The sequence below is a fragment of the Cyrtonyx montezumae genome, unplaced genomic scaffold, assembly GCF_038088225.1.
Source record: "Cyrtonyx montezumae isolate F1298 unplaced genomic scaffold, pur_monq_1.0 scaffold_12, whole genome shotgun sequence".
Lineage (NCBI taxonomy): Eukaryota > Metazoa > Chordata > Aves > Galliformes > Odontophoridae > Cyrtonyx > Cyrtonyx montezumae.
In genome coordinates, this window is record NW_027071848.1 from 3,764,892 (window position 1) to 3,785,877 (window position 20,986).

The window sequence follows — 20,986 nt, forward strand, 5'->3', positions numbered from 1 at the left end:
ATGTGAAATAGCATGCAAGATTTTATAGATCTGTTATAAATCTCTCCAGCATCTGGCTCTCTAATCTGAAGAGTACTGGTTTATTTTTGATGTTCTTTGTATAGGAAGTGATTTATTTCTCAGGCCCATGTCCCCTCTTAACCTCCCATAGTCCTAAATCGTTTCGACTTAAAGGGCAAGAGTTATGTCACCCGTACTAGACTGCACTGAAATTTGTAATCTTAATTTCTTTTTTAAGATCTGTGAAGGAATTTTTGTTCATGTGTGTGCTAGTGAAGCAAGTAAAATACTCCTTGTTGTTGGGGATAGACTACAGCTGCTACATTCTGTAATTTTTAAACTACAATTTAGCATAGTTTTCTTGTAATGAATCCCACTTCATTACACCTTCTCAAATCCTATACTCCCAGATTTGTTTGGGTAACAGCAGTTTACTCACCTTGTGATTACTGTGGGGCAGCTTCTGGATTTTTCACTCAATAAGAAAAGGCCTGAAACAGAATGAAAAAAAATTCACAGGTGGTTAGTGAGCAGTGTTCTTCGGTTTTGGACTTCTGAAGGTTATGAAAGTCAGCTGTAAAGCTCTAGCTACAGTATATAGAAACTCTTACAGGTTAAAGTACTTCTAGATGCATCTTGAAGGAAAATTCAATTCAAAAATTACTTCCAATCTTACTGCTTGAACAAAGGGGCACGCTGTTACACTAAAAACAATGTGCAATTCCTTAGCTTCAGTGACTCATTACATATCATGATAATTTTTGCTTGCATTTATGGATAACAAGAATGAAAATCTTGCTTCTTTTGCACACTAATTTCTAAATTGCTGCAGAAGTACAAAAAAAAGGAGAGGAAATAATGTAACGTTTTGATTCTAAAATGAATTATTGGAATTGGACTCTGTCTCACTTCAAAAAGAAATGTAAGTGTATGAACTTTGCCAAATGAGGTGGAGATTCTGGATTTTATACTTCCCTTCTTCCCATCCTGGGATAATTTTATGCATAAGGGACAGATACCTATTTAAATGAAAATCGTGACCAATTTACTTCTGCAGAAACGGAGTGTCTCACTTGATTTACTGAACTTCAACTTGATTTTCAGTTTTCTGTGCCTTTAGTTTGTTTCCTAGGACACAGAGGTTTTTGGTTTTTTTTTTTCTTTTCTTTTAATGTATATCTAACATCAAGAACAACACGATCATTCTAGTGCTGCCTGCAGACTTTCTGAGGATGCCCTCAATACTTCTGTCCACGTTGCAAATGAAAATGATAAATACAGATCTGAGGGGCACCGCTCCTTGCTGGTTTCCATCTTTTCACATGGCCATTCAACCAATTCCTTATCCACTGAACAGTCCACCAGTCAAATTCCACTCTCTCTCCAGTCTAAAGACAAAAGGGCGTTGTGTGAGGTCATGTCAAAGGCCTTCCAAGTAGATGATGTTTGTTGCTATTCCCTTTACTGCCAATGCTGTCACTCTGTCACAGTAGGATTGCTTTAATTTGTAAAGCAGGTGTTCTTGGAGTAATAATGTGACTTCATTAGAGAAATATGTGAAATTTGTAGTAGTATTAAAATATATCTATATTCTTTACAAGGCACCGGATCGACTTCTGTACCTGATTCAAGTGCAGTGGGCTTCTGAAATAGCTGTAGGACTGAATGTAAATACTTCTGTTTGCTTGTTGTGAAATATTGTGTGAACACTTGGGAGATAACAGTATCTCTCTTTCGTGCCTTAGCTGAAGTGAGTCAGAGCAAATCAAACACAGCAAAGAACAGCTGGGTGAGCAGTGTTAACAAAGAAGACTTTGTGCTGCCAGAGCTACATGGCATTGTGGAACATCAAGAAGAAGAAGAAGTGAAATCTAGTTTGAGGTAAGCTGTCTGCACAGTCACAATTAACACAAGTGTGCCAGGACTGGTTACACATGTTAGCTTTAAGTACCCTTCGAGTATTCTCTTATTGCAGAGGTCATCAAATATTTCCCTGGAATGGCCCAAGGAATCAAATCATATGAGAACCTGACAATTCGTAGTTATACACAATTAGTTGATCTGCATTTGAATGCAGCCATATTTGGTTTACATCTACAAGGAGAAAAATGCCAGTAGTGTGTAGGATGGTCCCACAGTCATTTTCATGACATCATTCTGTTTGACTCCCAGAAATGAGACCAGGACTTTCTGGTTAGAATAGCAGGCTGTGATCTATAATGTCCCCGTATAATATGGGGACAATCACTCTGCCTCTCTTCATCTGATCACTCAATGAGACTAAGCTATTGATTCAGCCTGAATTTTAAGCTTGGATCATACAAGAAATTGTAGATTGGGATATTGTTTTAGGATAGATTTTCCACGTATTCAGTGCACTTGAGACCTCTCAGGCTTTTTTAAGAAGACTGAGCATACTTCACATGGGAAAGAACCAGAACGTTTGGATACTTGAGGAAAAAAATGTAATACTACCAAGAAAAAGAAATCATTCTGTAAGGTAGAGGCTCTGATTAAGAGCTGGATGTTAACAGTCAGCTTGAGTATGACTGAGTGGCTACAGTTGTTGCAGGAAAGCTGGATGAAAAGTGTTAGTTTGTTCTGAACTAAGGAGGATTTTTTTTGTATTCAGTCCCTAGCTCAATTCTGTAAACATCCAAACCAGCTCTGTTTCGTTTTGAAGCATTCTGAATTGACTTCTGACAGTGAGAACTATATTTTCTCTAAAATATTTACGTGTAGTAATTCATTTGGTGTGTTGAGAAGCTTTCAAAAAGGCTGCAGTTAAAAAGGAGAATAGAGATCTCCTAGCTGCAGTGGCAGCAGGTGGATATTAATGTATATGAGCAGCCAGATTCTCAAAATCACTGAGGAAACAAGAAGTAGGTTTTAACAAACGTATCTACTGTTTGTTCTTTTAGTCAACAGAGTGAGGTAAAATCTGGAGCTGCCTTTAGGATGACATTTACTTCTGGTTGTGCCACTGGTTTGTTCTGTGAACTTTCATCTTCTTGTCTGTCTTCTGTGTCCTTCTCTGTACGTCATCTATTTTTTCTTTGCAGCAAGGCTTGTCTCCTACTGTGCACTTGTACAATATCTAGTAGCAGTTCCATCTTTCACTTTCGTGGTCTGCAAAATGGGTACAAACATTCACGATGAACAATACCAAAGATTGATGTAAGTCTTAACAACTCTGGCTTGCTTTACTGTTCTTTCTTAGCCTTTACATTTTGTTATTGGTGAACTCAGAGCCGTTTCTGTCCTATCTGTGTCTGATATTATACTGAAAGGTCAAACACCTTTGGCTAAAAACTTGCCCAAAAATGGAGTTGTACAGTAATGATGATTAAGTTTCTTTTGCACAAGAAAGCACTTAGCTCCCCTCCCAGGTTGGCAGATAACAGTGTTCACTTTTACAGAATGTGGGTAAATTTTTTGTTAGCTTTTATCTTCAGGAGATTTTAGAATTATTTCTTGATGGACAGCAGAAGACAGGCTGCTGTTTAATGCATCTTTTATAGTATTTTGAATGCTCCCTTCCACATAAGGAAAGGAGACAATCCTTTAAAGAAGTACAATGTTACGATGTTCTTCTTACCATTATAGCTCCACAGATCTTTTGACTGATCTAAGAGTAATAAACTTAAATTACTAAGGCATTCTCATTAAAAAAATATCTAGCATAGTGAGGTTTAAGATCATGTAGAAAATGTGTTTGGAATGTGACCAATGCGATTGTGATCTTTAACTTGAAGTGATTTGATGATTTATTTCAGGTCACACCCATGTGAAAAATGATAATTATTGTCCAGGATCCTCTCCTGCCCTTTGCTACAAATTGTTCCATCCAGTGGCCTGGATGCTTTCTTTATGAGTGCTTGTACTCACCAATAGCTGAAGATATTCCCTATAAAGCAAGCTCACACAGTCCAGGATTCACAATCCTGTTGGAAGCACACCTCAGGGAGGAATCTGTAACACATGGGCTGGACACTTCCATTTACTTTGAATAAATACTTGATTAGATGTCTCAGATTATTGGTTACTAAAATGTGAAAAGCTGAAGCAAGCAAATGCAGTAAGATGAAGTGAAGTTCATTGCTTATGGTTTCGGTCAGGCCTATTTCGCTGTAGCTGAAGTTAGTCCATACAATATCGCAGGTGGGAAAGTACAGAAGGTGCCATAAGTTTCTGAAATCCTCCTTTCTGTTCTCTTGATGGTGCACTGATGTGATGTGGCTGTATGCCTCCCAGTAATGGCAGCAGCTGATTGAAATGGAGGGAGAAGAACGATCTTGGGAAATCAGCCATCCTACCTGCTGGGGGCAAACGGCAAGAAGGGACATTTGGTTCAGTCTTTAGGATAGCAGAGCCACAGGGGATTAATTTCTGTTGTCTCATCTTCTTGCAACACAAAAGTCTCAGGATGGCTGAAATTAAGAAGAGGAGATCAAATATTGTACTGGATCTTGGTATTCCATATAGTGCGTTAACAGTGTTCACATGCTACACTGGATTCAGGCTTTTAATACGTTTTTAAGTGCTATTTAAGAGTAAGTCTGTGGTACTTCTTTTTTTTAGGTTTGTTTTTGGTTTCCCCTGCCCCCTTTCTTTCCCTAAGAATGGGCTTCAGATCATCACTGACTTGCAGACTTTGCTTAAGCTAACAGATGCTAACCTCAGGTTTGGAACCAAACATCTGCTGTTCTGGATCCTGTTATTGAACCAAAGCATTTCTAACTAACGTGGATGAAGTTAGTTGAGTTCTGGTAGCTCTGTGTGAGCACAGAGGGTTAAGCAGAGCTCTGAGGCCAGCTCAGTTGCTCTTCTGTCAGAATGCTGCTATGTTAGCTGCAACAGAAATCAGGCCACAACTGTTTTCTTAAAATTAGCATGGGAATCTTCATTTCCACACCCTAAATATTAAAACCCTGTAACAAAGCTATGACCTTCCTTTCTGGGAGGAGGGGTGTATTATATCCCATATTGCTTTCCTTGCTTACCAGAGGTCAATTGTGGGAAGTGCCTCTGGAATTATAACTTTGCACTGAAGGAGTTTTGATGGTGTGACTCAGACTGTCAATATTACCTCAGTTCAGGGATACCATCTGTCTATATGCTGATTCGTGAACAAATGCAGTGTTAAAGGGACTTAATCTTTCCAATTATGATTTGTAGGTTTACTTCTTCCATAGGTCAGGAAATATTGAATAGGTGACAAGTTCCTGTCTGGACCCACCTGTGTCTACATGGAATTTGGATCTGTGCAGTTTTTCACCACTTGTTTGCTGAACTGCACTGTTTCAAGTCCGTAGTCCGGCAGTATTTGTTAGCATGGCTTCATACACTGCCTTAGACTAGCCTTGTGAATGCAGCATATCTAGAAATAGTTTGTTCAACTTTCCCATCTGTACGAGCTGTGCACAAACTCCTCTGTTCAGACCTTGCACTGAGAAACTCAGTTATAGGATCTTGATTTTTTGTTGTCGTTAACTTCCTCCTATTTTCCCCGGCCTTACGCTTTCTTTACAGCAGCACTGTCAGTACATAATAGCAAAATAACACTTCAAGTTTTCTATGGTAGGTGTGAAGTAACATTGCATTAAACTGTTGTGGATTGTGTGTGTTCAGTAATTGTGATAAAAATTATCTCCCTGCCTGTAAGAAAGCAGAGGTAAGGTCCCTTCCAACCCAAGCCATTCTACGAACTTGTAAAACTGAAGGCAGAAGAACCTCTAAGTTTCTTACACCCAGAGTACATAAAAGCATTGTCGTTGTTTAAAAGAAGGAAAGGGTTGAGTCATGTTTGTCCTGTTGAGTAGCAGATGGTCAAGATGACACATTAAGTACAGGAGCACACAGGTGCTCATAAAAACAAAAGCACAAACTCCACCTCAGGAAAACATGTTCTTTAAATATGTGATTTCAGAATTATTATTTTTTTCTTTTTTAAGCTGAGGATAGAAACTGAGGTGCAATGATATTTTTGAAAAGGTATTACAAGTTTTAACATTGAGCTCTATGAGAGCTGTCTGTTTCTTTTCCTGTTTAGGAAGTGGGATGAATAAAACCAAAGTAATATTTCCTACCTGGAAAGTAGTCCTTTTTCCTGCCTTATACTGTTCTTGCACTCATCCCCCAAATTACAAGTGAGTTAATGCTAGGATTTTCTATATAGATATACTGAAAGTGGTTATTAAGAGAAGACCATATTTAAACCCACATCAAAGTTCCACGTCAAAAAAACCAAAACAACAAAAAAACCCAATTTTTCATATCTGGGTAATTTAGATTAACTCAATACATTAACAAAGTTTGAAAGTTTTGGGGAAAAAACTTGCATCTTTTTGCAGTCAGTCATTAACTACGTGTTGATATAATATAGGGGAGGTTTCTTAGGCTCTTTTAATCTCTCCATACTTGAGCTATGCTTAGTCAGAATCACAACAGCTTCATCTGTGAAATCTGTGATTTGATGATATCTTAATCGAAGGAATATTTTGTGAGGTGTTCCTCTGAGGGGATCTCCTGCTGTCTGTGGCATGTCACCTCTTTACTATAGTGGTGTGGGAGTTACCCTGATTTTTCCTTCTTGGACACTTAGCAAAACTCAATCAGATTTAACAGTTTCTTCTACTTCAGTCTCAATCCTAAAAGTAAAGATATAGGACAAGGATAGCTGTGGTAATAGTGATGCTGTTTGGAGAGTGGCTGTATTTACATAAAGCTTGCTTAGAAAATTCTAAAAGATAACAAAAAATGCAATTTTTGTACTGCCAAGTAGAAGTTGCACTGAATTCTTTAACAGGGAAAGAAATTTTTGCAAGGAGATGAAGCAGCAAGAACTATCTCCTTGCTATGAAAGGAGCTTTGCTTCTGAATGCGATGAGAACACCAAATAGCAAAACTTAGCACTAAGAAGCTTTATTTCAGCATGTACAACTGAATATCAGCTTTTTTTAAAGGGTTTGAAGTAATGCCCTGTTTGCTGAAGTTGTTATGTTTCTTTGCAGTTCCAACCCAGTAACCACTTTGTTAGACAAGGCAGACAGAAGATCTGTGAAGGCAGCAGTATCAACAGTAAGGGTAAGACTGGTCTTGAACCTAAAAAATGTAATCTTTTACATCTTGTTATGTTTCTTTGCTTGAGTGGTAATGATAATTTCATAGGAACAAAGATAATAGGCTTGAAAAAAATTTTTTTTTTTTGTTTGGGGGGAGATGATGGAAACCACTAAAATTTCAGTCCTGAAGTGCTGTTATGGCTATGTCAGTGTGTGTCTGTGCTTGACCTTGTTTCCAACTTCTTCAGGCACTGAAGATAAGTGTTACTCTCTTTAATATCTCTAAAGTACAGAAAGAGATTTACTTATTTATTTTTATCTAGCAAGGATTTGGAATTTTCAGCTGTCTTAAGTGGTGTCTTACCTCTGCTGTTGGTAACTTCAGGAAGAACAGGATTAGGCTGTTGCTGGCATTTCTTCTGGTTCTGTGATTCCGATGTATTACATTTCTTGTTATGTATCCAATTTAACAGTGCTTTTCAACACTGCTGACAGAGTAGTGAGGCAGAAGAAATCACTGAACGTTCATTTATTCTGCCAAGAATAAACTGTACAACTTGACTCCAATTATCATGTTCATTCCTTTTTTTTAGCAAAGGAGAAATCCATTTAATTCCACAGTATTGAGTGATAATTTGAATTGTGGAGAATCAGAAAGCAGAAGAGCCATTCTACCTCAACTATCAAATCAGGGTAAATATTAACATGACTGAATTTCTTGGTGGTTGGATATGGAAATTAATTTTACTTCTGTTGCTTCTTATTGTAGGTGAAACAGATTTTGATACCTTAAACTATTCTGTTTCTCAGCTAGTTCATTTCAGACATCATGTAGAACATAAGTAACACTCAGGAAATAACTGTTTCACACATTCCTTTTAAAAGTGTTCTTGTCCTGAATCGCTAGTAGAGAACACAGCAATCCCATATTCAAGGTCAACAGAAGAGTCAAGCCTGTCTTTTTTCTTCTTGTTGTGTTTCCTCAGCCCAATTTATTTTAGAATCACACATTTCCTGTAGAATTTTCTGCAAGCAAGTAGATAAGTGATGATTTATCACAGTACATGCATCTGAATTTGTAATTTACAGGCTTATACATGTCATTTACTCTCATGTATCTGTTATGAAGCTTGCTAATAGAGAAGGGAAATGTGCACATATGGAATTTAAAAAAAGTCTTCATGTCCCTGCTGGGAGGCTGTTCTTGTTTTTTAACTTGTTCCAGGTGAAATTGAAAGGAAACAGTAGTCTACAGAAAAACTTATCTTCTGAACCTGAAAAGATGCTTGCATATTCAAAATCTGCCCCTTCCCTGTCAAGTTTAACCCTTACAGGAATTCTGCTGATCAAAAATTTGATGTGCTTCCTACCTTTGAAATTATTATCTTTTTCCTATTCTAAGAGTATTAATTAACTAGAAGATTTTCACCTGTTAATGTTTCCTGTTAAAAACAAGTAAAATCAACACTTATGTTGAATTTCCTCCTGTGTTTTGCTGCGTTTTTAATCAGTATAATCACTTAATTCTAGATCTGCACTGCATCATACTGCTCTGTTTAGGCAAATGAATTTTGTGTAAAGTCATGATTTCTTCTCTATATACATCTTGCAGAAATTTTGTTACCTTTCGAAGAAAGCCAACCTAAAGCAAACCTACTCAGTGATGAAATGGAGACATCTAAGAAACCTTCTGAAGAACCTGCTGAGGAATCACAGAAAGGACCAGTTAAACGTCCTGTCCCCAGAGCTAGAAAATTAGTTCACAAAGTAACTAATCCTCTGCCACAGGGAGAAGACTTTATTCCAAAACCAGCAAAACGGACCCAGGGTGTTAACGGTGTTGGTACGCTGCCCAGGGGCATTCTGAAGCGCAGTTCAAGTTCCAGCTCCACGGACTCAGAAGTTCGTGCTAATCAGCTGTTAGATGTTCAGAGCAAGAATGGTCCTCCTACCATAACTATTTTAGAAGGGGAAGCTGACAGGAATTCTCTTGTGGAAGAAGCAGAAGATTCCACACAAATTTCATTAGAAAAATTAAAACAAGTGAGGTTCTCTTCTAGCATAGGAAAAGGAAAACATTTGCAAACCCCACAGCTGCATCATGGAAGAGAAACACGAGAGTCTGATTTGTTAAAATCCAGTGAAGTAAAGACTAATGAAGATGATGAGAATAAATCAGATTTTCTTGAGAATAGACAAACTTCCACTGTAAAGCCTCCGGAAATCTATTCCTCATCTCCACAAGTGAAAATGATAGATAGTTTACAAGAAGATATGTCAGCATCCAGTCCTCATGGCACTAATAAATCAGTCTCCCTTGTTAATCAAACACTGCAAACAAAGACTGTTTCTCCTAAGAAACTTGGAACTCCAGAGAAGATCCCCGCCAATATCCTTCCGAAGAACAAAATTGAACAGAATGTTGATCAGATGTGTCAAAATAACTCCAACAAGTCTCTCAAAAACTTTACTGGTAAGAAACTAGTAGGAATGAAGAAGAAAATGCAATAGTGCATCACCCATCTACATTTAAGTTCAAATTGCTAGTATCTAAACACTTAACAACTAAGAAACATAAATGTTAGGAACATGGTGTATTTTGTAGAATTTCTAAAGCACTTGAATTCTAATTCTCTGATGTGTTGAAAATTTTTAGATGATCTTCTGTTGGCATTCTTAATAGATCACTATCAGATCTGAGCCTGGGTGGGTAGGCTTTTTTATTTTGTTTGATGAACGTGACATAATAGCACTTGGATAAGCTTCCTCTATTAAAATTTGGTAGATGTGTCTGGGTGGGAACTGAAGAATTCCTGCTGTACTGCTGTTGACTGTCCTTAGTAGTAATCCAGTTGGAACTTGAGGATTATTCAAGTGACTGAACACAGATATGCCGTTCCTCCCGTTCCACTAAAACCTCCCCCTTCATTAAAGCCATTTTCTTTAGAATATAGATAACCAATCTTATCACCCCTGAAATAATATGACTAATTTTCCAAAGGGAAAAACCCTTTTCCAATAGGATTTTTTTATCACTCTCTTGCATGTGGTATGATTCTTTCCAAAACCACGAGAGAGTTCTTTCATCTACTAAAATTTTCAATAAACAAACAAACAATCCTAAAAAAACCCAAAATGAAACAAACACCAAAACACCCCTGCCCCAATAAAAACAGAAAAGAGATCTTAAAGATTAAAAATTTTTTCAAGTCTTGTGTCTAATTCCTAACTCTGATAAGCTTGTTTATGTCGTAGATGAACATCTGCATTCTGTTGAGTCAAAAACACAAGAACTGTCGGATATAAATTCTGCAGGTCTTCAACAAGGTAAGCCTGATCTTGTTGAGGAACGAGATGCTAAAACCGTTTTCAAACCTGGCAAACATTCTGATGAAATTGTGGAAGTGGCTGATGAATCTGTATCAGAAGCCTTAGACTGGTTTCAAAGAAGTTCCAGTACTGAAGATGGGAAACCCAAATCAGCCAGATCCCATGGCGGGGAACTCAAAGAAGGGAAATTTACAACCAGAACAGTTCTTCCCAAAGAGCACTGTGGAACTAGCATGGATAGAAAAATGCAGGCTAGCGAAGAGTCACCATTTGGAAAGAATAAACAACTGAATGCTATTTCACCCAGCACATTTATTTCAGAAGATACACAGTTGATAAAAGAGAGGAGGAAACCTAAGCAGGGTGAAGAGAATGAGAAGCAAAATGAGAAATCCCTAAGTGAGCTTGACTATACAAGAATTGAAACAAAAGAATCTGATGAAGAAATCAAGCAACAAAATCAAGTAAATGTCTCGAAACATGACGTAAACACATTACCCGCTCACAAATGTGTATTGGAAAAGGCAGTAAGAGCAAAAAGAAGAATTAGGGAGATCAGAGCATTTTGGGAAAGGCATGAATCTATCCCCAGTCATGGAGAGAAAGAAGTTGGTATCCATGCTAATACATCAGGTGGTGGTGCACTGGAAGGGCTCAAAGAAAGTGACAAAGTAAAACCAACTGCACTGCGTTTACCTTATGTGTTAGATGATCAGAGCAAGAATACATTAAGTGCTGAATTAAGATGTGCAATCCAGGCTTCAAAAAACAAACATCAAAAGTCTTCTGAGTTTGGGCCAGGCCATACAGTTAAAAAAACAGAAAGACCACTTCCATATGAGGGTAAATTTAATGAATATACAAAATTGGCGGAAGACAGTAACTTGCAGTCAAGACTTGGTGTCACTTCAGCTTCCCCAGAAATCAAAGATAATAAAGATGGGAAGGAAGCATTTAAAGGAAAAGTCGCTGCTTTTTCCCAACAGAAGTCCAGTTTTCAGATTTTGTCTTTAAAAGAAAAAAATAATGAGGTGTCCAAGAATCGAATTTCAAGTCCTTCACAGTTTCAGAGTCTGAGAAACTTCTGGGATACGGGAGTTATGTTACAAAATAGCAGTGATAGGGGAGATGTTTGTTTGCCAAATAATACTATTCATAATAGTACTTTTATAACCTATGACAGAAAATCAGAGGAAGATAAGGGCAGAGAGAATGTGAGCAAACACGAGTTAAGCCAACAACAAACACAAGCATCTGAGAAAGAAAAAACAGATAAATCAGATTCTGTGGTATGCAAACTGCCTCTGGGATTTCGTACTTCGAGAGGTTTGAGTGTGACACACACCAAAAATAAAGATACTGTCCAGCCAGTCAAAAAGCCGATCGTGTTTCAACCCTTGGAAAAGATAGGTTTTCAAAGATATGAAGGTAAAGAACGTATAGATAATAATGTTCTTTCATCAAAAGAATATCCTCTCAGAGAATCTCAGAGGTACTCTGAGCAAAACCTGCCCAGAGAAATCATTGCATATCAACCTTCTGAATTAGGTGAAGGGATGAAAACATCTGATACTGTGAATAATACAGCACAAACTAATTGTAGTGTAGATGTAACATGCCAGCAAGATACTGGTCTGCCTGAGGATGGTAATGAGATGATAGAAAAGTCTCTTGCCCCCTCCAAGGTCAATGGCTTGAGTTCAGCTCTAGAAAAGCTGGTAAAAGAGGCCTCTGAAACGCCACCTCCTAAACCAAGACATCCAGACAGTACAGGACAGAGGACTGCTGAGATGCAAACTAAAAACACAAAGTATGAGCAAGATGAAGAGTCACTGCAAGAAATCAGTGAGACCATAGAAAAGTTTGTTGTTCCTTCCAAGCTCAGTAGCTTGAGTTCTACTCTAGAGAAGCTGCTGAAGGAGGCTTCTGAAACACCACCTCCAAAACCAAGACGTGTGGGCATGACAGCACAGAGGACTGCTGAGATGGAAGTTAAAAACTGGCAGCATGATGGAGAATCACTGCAAGAAATCAGTGAGACCGTAGAGAAATCTGTTGCCCCTACCACTATCAGTGGCTTGAGTTCAGCTTTAGAAAAGCTGGTAAAGGAAGCCTCTGAAATGCCACCTCCTAAACCAAGATGTACAATACAGAGGACTGCTGAGATGCAAACTAAAAACACAAAGTATGAGCAAGATGAAGAGTCACTGCAAGAAATCAGTGAGACCGTGGAGAAATCTGTTGCCCCTACCACTATCAGTGGCTTGAGTTCAGCTTTAGAAAAGCTGGTAAAGGAAGCCTCTGAAATGCCACCTCCTAAACCAAGATGTACAATACAGAGGACTGCTGAGATGCAAACTAAAAACACAAAGTATGAGCAAGATGAAGAGTCACTGCAAGAAATCAGTGAGACCATAGAGAAGTTTGTTGTTCCTTCTAAGCTCAGTAGCTTGAGTTCTTCTCTAGAGAAGCTGCTGAAGGAGGCTTCTGAAACACCACCTCCAAAACCAAGACGTGTGGGCATGACAGCACAGAGGACTGCTGAGATGGAAATTAAAAACACTGCCTGGCAGCATGATGGAGAATCACTGCAAGAAATCAATGAGATCATCAAGAAGTCTGTTGCCCCCCATAAGGACAATGGCTTGAGTTCTCTAGAGAAGCTGCTGAAGGAGGCTTCTGAAATACCACCTCCTAAACCAAGGCGTGCAGATGGCACAGTGCAGAGGACTGATGATATACAAGTGGAAAATGTGACTTGTCATCACAATATTGAGTTGCTGCAGGAAACTGAGAAGCCCATGGAAACATCTGCACTGTCTGAGGCTAAAAATAAAGTATTGGACATTAATTTGCAGAAGGTACTGAAAGATGTCTGTGAAACACCAGCTTCTACACTAGAAAATATGGATAAAAAAATGCAAGGTAAAATACCAGCTAGCCTTAGTGTGTGTACACCACATCAAGACGAAGATCACCCTCAAGAAATACTAGAAATAATAGAAAAAACTTCTGTTTCAAATAGTGAAAAATTCAAAGAATTCAGTAGCTCATTAGAAAAACTTCTTCAAGAAGCATCTGAAGCTTCGTCTCCGATATCCAAAGCGTTAAATAAACAAGAAAAGTTTGAGAATAGGGTGTTCCCCTCACAAACAGAGACTCTAGTCATGACAGTGTCACAGCCTTACAATAATGCTTTACGTAGCTGTCATAAACAGATGAAGACAGCTGCTAAGAGTGGAGTTCCAGAACAAAATGGCAAAGCTTCAGCAGATGATCTTGCAACTTCTGAAGTATCTGAGCTCCTTAAAATAAATGAGGCTGTTATTAAAAAAGAACAGAGAAACGCACATCCAATAGATCTTCCTCCCTTGCAAGGAGAGACCAATACAGTGATCAAGCCATTCAAGATAAATGAAATAGGAAGGAAAGATGAGAGCGCATCCCTGAATACCTCTGAAGATAATTCACAATTAAAAGAACCATTGAAATTAAGAAGAACGAGCACACCTCTTAAAGATGAGAGCAGTTCTCAGCTAGAAGGATCTCAGTTCAGCCTGGCCTTTCAGCGTGAAGATAATGATGAAGAAGATGGTGACAGCTTGAATTTGGGATCCAGGTTTTCAGATGAAATCTCTGATTACTATTCTGGAACCGGCAGTTCGACTCGTGAGCCATTTCATTTCTAAAATTCATGGTGCTGGGTTGTTGAGCATGGCTGCAGTTTTTCTGGTAGTCAACTTGAATCTTTAACTTGAAACTTTATCTAAAAATCTATGTGATACCTATTTCATAATTGAATGTTTAGGTATTTGTTTTGGAAGGATGAGAAGAACTAAATAAGTCCTTTAATTGGAGACTGATAAATGTGGGATGTTTGGGTAAGCCTTTTTGGCTGTAGGAATTTAGGAGCATGAGTCACTCATATCAGTCTTCATGCTTTTACGCTTTTGCTCCTCCCCTGTGACATTTCTTTCAAATTAATAACACTGTACCACTCAGATACTGATATTTCTTCTAAATACCCTGGATTAAAAGAAGAATTAAAATCAGTGCCTGACTGAGATTGTTCTTTAATTTGACCAGCTAGTCTTTGAAGGTAAATACTCATGGAGTGGCTGGATATTAAGAAAATGCCGATACTTTCTGCTGTTGAATTTAGCATTGCATTGCTGCCTGTTACACAAGAAAATGATCATATAAATGAAGCAAGCTATTTACCAGAACTTTCACTACTTTGTTAAGTTGGCAGCTCTAGTGTGATAGTTTAATATTTTTATTTAAGCTCCTGAGAATTGCTCTGTTTACTTGGAGAATCTGAGAAATCTGTGAAGATTCCAGGACATACCATGTTTGGATTTATTTAATGTTTTCAGTGCATGCTTTTGCTCCAGTGCCTTTGCTCCAGGTCAAAACAGATTCCCAGAAGAAATTGGTGGTCTTTTTTTAAAGTGGCTTGTTTAAATCTGTGTGTGCAGTGTTCATATGTTTTGTCTCGTAACAGGTTCAGAAGAATTAAATCCTGTTTTGATGGCTTTGAAAAGGAGTGCAGATAGGAAAATGCCTTCCAAAAGTCTAGAGGACATTCCATCAGCCACCTCAAGTGAGCACAAAGCTTGTGTGTGTCTCCCATGACCTCTAGTTTGGCTTGAACATGCTTATGCTGTTTTTCCATGCAACTTTGCCAACCAGTATTTTTATCTTACTTTGTTTCTCAATAAGCAGTGTGAAGTTGGTTTTGTAAAACTGAGTTTTGTTTTTTCTCATATGGTTTAGCTTTCAGTTCTTAGTGTTCCTTTTGAAACAACACTGGTCTGTGAAGCAGACATCTTCCAAAAATGCACCGTTAGGCAGTGATGAAGATTCTCTTGAATGGTTAGAAAGTTTTCAGTAGTGAAATTATGGACAACCACCCAAATCAGTAATGAGCTAAAACTGTAGTTCTGACCTGGCTCAAACTAGTAGTCAGTGGAAGTATAAAAAATTGTCTTAGTTTATTAGGTTCACCTCTACTAGCAGTTAAGCTACTAAGCTCACATTAAGAGAATGGAATGAGACAAGATTGTACTTAGAAATCATTCCTGAGCTCTCTCTGTAGCCTCCTAAGATTATTATTATTTATTAGTGTTACAATTCATGTCTGCGTTCGCCCTGCTCCTGTGTTTTCATGTTTACCTCATGTACAATGGGGAAGATGTGAACTGCAGTGTGAAGGTGTGGATTTTGAAAGATGTTGGCTACTGTTGGCAAATTAATCTTCTAAATCTATTTATGCTATTGCTCACTTCTGACTAGTTCCAGGATGTAGGTATGCACTAACACTGTGGTAACAGCATGCTGATAAGGATATGTCAAGATGATACTGCTTCGTGGATGCAGAACTGAAGTAGGTGTTCCGAGTAGAAAACATCTTTTGAATTAGCCATGCCTGTGGCTCTGCTGGTTTTTTTCCTTTTCTTTTTGTCTAATTCTGATTACCACTACAATCTATTTCATTGTACTGAACAGCAAGTTTTCTAACCATTTGTTAATTTTTTTCCTGCACAGATAAAGGAAAAATAAATATTCCAAAGGAAGAATTAGCTCTTAGTGATGAAGATGGTAAATATCTTGTGTGTCTGCATGGAAGTTTGTTTTCCAATATTCTCTGCTAGTGAAAGTCTTGTGAAGCCAAGGGTTATATTATTCTTTGAAATTAGACTAACTTCAGCATGGCTTAAATGCTTTTGTGGAATTTTCTTGTGATGTTTTATTCTTCAGTACTATATTTAGGTTACGTCCTGTGATATATGTACAAACTATGTGCCACCTACCAGCATGTTATTTTGGCCTTTGGTCATTCAGCCTATGAAACAGTTTCTGAAATTATTTAAAGCTTTGAAAGCTAGATTAGTTAAAAATCTGAGTTTAGTTAAATGTTGAATTTCTCTGTTCATCTGCTACATTAGAAAATGCAAAAAAAGAAAAGAAAAAAAGCCCTTCAGAATACATCCATTGAAAAGGATCTCTCTTTGCTGCCTCAATCCAGTGAAGTAGGATTAGTTTAAGAAAAGATTACACTGGATCACGCACTGTAGATAACACTGATCTATTAATGCATTACAGATGCCTTACTGTTAACTTTTTCTGTGTTCCTTTAGAAATTTGAAATCTAAGCAAAACAAAGGCAAACCTGCTTCGAGATCGTGTAAAGTTTAAACATGCTGGAGAACCATTAAATAACATTGAAAGTGCTGGAATACAACACACTTCTTTATTATCTGCTGCAGTGTGGCACAACCGTTTTGAAAACAGTTGTGTAAAGTTGCACTTTTCATGATTTAGACACTTCAAAGCATTTTGAATGTTTATGGTATATGATGTAATAGAATACATGCAATATCCAGTATGTTAACAAGCCTTAAAAACTGTACTTATGTACATAATGTTGCCTTCAGATGGGAAACATTATTGAAAGTGCATGATATATTCAGTATGTAGATGCTTGTCTGAAAAGGGTGGCTTTTTTTAGTTAAATGTGTTGTTAAATACAATTAGTGAAGTTTTGAAAAAATGATAATCCCAACCAAACTGTAACTGTACAGATACAGTAAGGCAAACTCTCTTGAAAATAATATTCATCATTTTGTTTTGCTGAGCTACCCATTCGTGTTCCCTTTATAGTGATTTAGCTCCTAAAAAGAGGAGAACGATGCAGAACATAAAAATTCATGTGGGTCTAGAAAAGTGGAGGCTTTTCACACATAAAACATGTTGATGTTATTTATAAAACTGTAAAACTGTTTGTGCTACTGTTGACTGTTGTCGATGCTGCACTGAGCAGGTCTGAAACCTGATCAGCATCAAGAGAGGAATGAAAATACAGCAGGAAGTGAGTAATAGGACCCTTCAAATTGACAGTGGAAATGTTTCTCCACTGATATTTAAACTAACATATTAACAATCACTTTTCTTTTTAACAACTAACAAGTTACACATTTAGACTAGATTACTGTTGAATGGAGTAACTGTGTCTAATTGCATACTGCCAATAATTGACGTCTTAACCACTACTTGCTTCAGCAGCAAAAGCTTTGGAAACAGCTTAACTCTACGGAAACAATCCCAGCATCTGTGTGGTGTTAAAATGTGGACAACAGGCCCGTGGTCCTGTAGCCAGCTGTCCCATGCCAAAAATTTCTCTGTCGTGGGATATTCGGTATTAGTTTATTTCACAAGGTGTACCTAGTGTGAAGAACTGTAGTACTTAGAGTTTTAGTGTATCATTAAATATGAGTGTGGTTAGAGCATGAAAAATCTGAGAATTGTGAGCTTACAGTGAATCGGATCTTTGAAAGTCTACTTTGTGCAGTGAAATCAATGAAGAACACAGAAGTGCATTTTAGTAAAGGTGTAGCAAAGTTTGAGCACTGGAACAGGCTCCTCAGAGAAGTGATCGTGGTACCAAGGCTACCAGAGTTCAAGAAGCATCTGGACAATGCTTTCAGACATAGGGTGTCTGAAATAGAATTTCTGGTGGTTCTGTGTAGAGCCAGGAGTTGGACTTGGTGATCCATGTGGGTCCCTTCCAACTCAGGATGTTCTAGGACTTTGAATAGATGGGCTGTAAGAAACTGCATCATTGAGATATGCTTTTAGAATTAACTAGGAATTTTTCACACTTGAGACCTTGTTCGAATACAAACATTGTTTGATTTACCCGAAGATTCTTAGTGTCATTAACTGGACTAAAAAATAGAAGAACACTGTTCAGCTGGTAGACCGACTTCTTACCAAGAATATTATGATGACTCTAATGTCAACAATGGTAAGGTTGGTACATGAGTACACTTATCCTTGTTCTAGAAAGAAAAGCTGGAAGGTAAACTGATGACATTTGATCAGAGTTTACTTTCAGCACCAGGATTATCCATCGCTAAGCAACATGAACATTTTATCTTCTGACAGACTTAAGTTTTATGGCCAGAGTTACAGGAGATGTCAAACCAGATCCTTCCTAACAGAACATCTCTGAGTTCTGTGGAAGAAAGCTTACAACTTAGATGTAAGGTTTTCTGTGCATGTGCATGTATTTCATCTGAGGTTGGTTGTTTTTAACCATGCTCTGCTATGGAATCTCTCTCTTCTGATGTTCAAACTTTTTTTTGAATCTTGAATTGCTGCTCTTTAGTCTCCACAGTGCCTTCACAGCCTGATAAGCCATTTTCCAATCCTGAAAAAGTCAAGGGACTGAGCAAGTCAGTGCCATCATTCCTACAGGAAGAGGTATGTAACATATCTTGAAGAACTGTAATTGAAACTTTCATTGCTGTGGCACTGTGTGTTTGCCAAATAGTGCTTTCCAGGTTCTGCCTAGTCAGTTTACTACTTGCTCGTAGCATGTAGTTGTTTGCAGTGTAACAATCAGGATGATCACAAGCAACCTGTAGCTCATTAACCTTTCAGACACTTCAATAACTTTTACTGTACAGCTCTACATAAAGAGTATGTTTTGTCTCTGAGATTGAGTGTTAGTGAATGTTAGCTGTTATTCCCAAAGGCAATTTCTCATCTTAAAATAACAGGTCTTTTATCTTCAGAACATGCATACATGAATATATTTGTTTTGTTGAGAGCCTAAAATGTTTCAGTGAGTTTGTAAGACTGTAAGTAACGGCACCATCTGGTGACCCCTCTCAGAGGGGTAATAGTTGGGATGGAGGTTCGGGTACAATGTGTTTGTAAATCTTTTAAATTATTGTTTAATGTCATTTACTCAGTATGATTTGTAAGAGTGTGGTGTGGGCTATGGAATAAGCTCTGAGGCCATATTCATAGTTCCTAAAATGACACTAAATTTTGAAAATGATAAGCTATTGGAACCTGGTCTGTGCCTTTCAAAACAGCCAGCAGAGAAAGGTGTTGAGTCTGAATTTAAACCAAGCACCAATCTCTCAACATAAATGTCAAAAATAGGTAGCTTTGTAGATAACAGAATAGAATCATTGAATCTGAGAATCACCAGGGTTGGAACAGACCTCCAAGATCATCCAGTCCAACCATCCACCTACCACCAATATTTCCCACTAAACCACATCCCTTAGTGCAACATCTAAACATTTCATGAACACCTCCAGGGACAATGACTCCACCACCTCCCTGGGCAGCCTGTTACAGTGCCTGGCTATTCTTTGGGAGAAGAAAATATTCCTTCTATCAAACCTGAACCTCCCATGCCACAACTTGAGGCCATTCTCTCTCACTCAGTTGCTATTTAAGGGGGAGAAGAGGCCGACCCCCACCTCACCACAGCCTCCTTCTAGGGAGTTTTAGAGAGCTGAGCCTCCTCTTCTTCAGATTAAGCAAACTCAGCCTCTCCCTGTAAGACTTGTGCTCCAGACCCCTTGCAGCTTTGTTTCTGGACACTTCTTTCTTCTTCAGCATGCATGTGAATTTTAATACAAATTGTGAATACAAACAAATGGGTTTTTTTTCTTCTTTTTTTCTGAAAATGTGACTGAAAGGACTGAAGAGGCAGGATCAGGAATACGCTGTACCCTGCCTTCTTCTACTCCTCCCAAGATATGAAACATCCAAAATATGTTGATACGAGTTTAATTAATCTTACCTGAAGCACAGAACTTGAACACAAAGACACATTTAGTGTCTGTGAATTACACCTTGATTTAAAAATGCTCTAAAATTACAGCGTCCTAATGTTCCTCCTGAGAAAAATGCACAGGAAATATTTATAGGGTTATTTTAACACTGTAGCAAGGGCCAACCGAAGGATTAGTATTTCAAAGACTGTATTAGAGTTGGGATACCAAAGAAGAAATGTGTAACTGGGTGACTAAAGGCAATCACTTACAGCATCTGTAAGAAACCAGTTAAAAAGCTTATTCATGTGGGTCATGTCAGTCATGACATTTGTCATGTCAGTCTGACAAATACTGGAAAGCAAAAAGACTGTGTAGAGTTGATTTGACACAGCAGAAAGTGCAAGGATGCTTCCTTCTGCTAGTCTAAGAAATCCAGTACTCAAATCGATTTTTACTGCCCCAGATTTATCTTTAAAAGGTTCTGTAATACTTTCAGTGCTGTGAGTTTCATGACCCAAGACACATGCAAACACACATGCATACACTCATGCACGTATTTTATAAAAGTGTATCTACAGATATATGTATGCAAATATAAAGCGTGTATCTATCAAACCGCATGGACATGTACCATATGCTGGTTCTGCCTTCAAGTTCATTAGCACCTGTGTACACACAGCAAATAAAAAGCATGAAACTGTGAATGCATAACAGAAATCTGATAGATGTAAAAAGCTTAGTAATAAGCATTGTGGACAGCATGTGATTGTAAACTTAACACTCACTACTGTGCACTGGTACGGAATTATTTTAAAAATAATTAATTCTTCTGATAATAAAACACTGTCTAATTAAAAAGGGAGTTATAAAGAAACCAGTGTGTTATCCTTCTACCCAAAGGAGATAACCTAAAAGTTAGGGGTTCTTTATTTGTGAATAGTAACAACATCCTTACGTAACATTTCAAGTTACCTTTTAAAAAATAAGTAAACATCACATGCAGTCACCCCA

At 38.0% G+C, this 20,986-nt stretch overlaps 1 protein-coding gene across 1 annotated transcript in view; it reads left to right on the forward strand.

Annotated features, from left to right (window-relative positions):
* SYTL2 (synaptotagmin like 2) overlaps positions 1 to 20,986 on the forward strand; it is a 48,924-nt gene that overhangs the window by 20,583 nt on the left and 7,355 nt on the right. Inside the window, exons 4-12 of the mRNA XM_065729969.1 lie at positions 1,746 to 1,881; positions 7,014 to 7,086; positions 7,658 to 7,757; positions 8,677 to 9,537; positions 10,320 to 14,063; positions 14,899 to 14,997; positions 15,942 to 15,995; positions 17,218 to 17,265; positions 18,565 to 18,659. Coding sequence (XP_065586041.1) covers positions 1,746 to 1,881; positions 7,014 to 7,086; positions 7,658 to 7,757; positions 8,677 to 9,537; positions 10,320 to 14,063; positions 14,899 to 14,997; positions 15,942 to 15,995; positions 17,218 to 17,265; positions 18,565 to 18,659 — 5,210 coding nt within the window. The remainder of the gene's footprint in view (positions 1 to 1,745; positions 1,882 to 7,013; positions 7,087 to 7,657; positions 7,758 to 8,676; positions 9,538 to 10,319; positions 14,064 to 14,898; positions 14,998 to 15,941; positions 15,996 to 17,217; positions 17,266 to 18,564; positions 18,660 to 20,986) is intronic.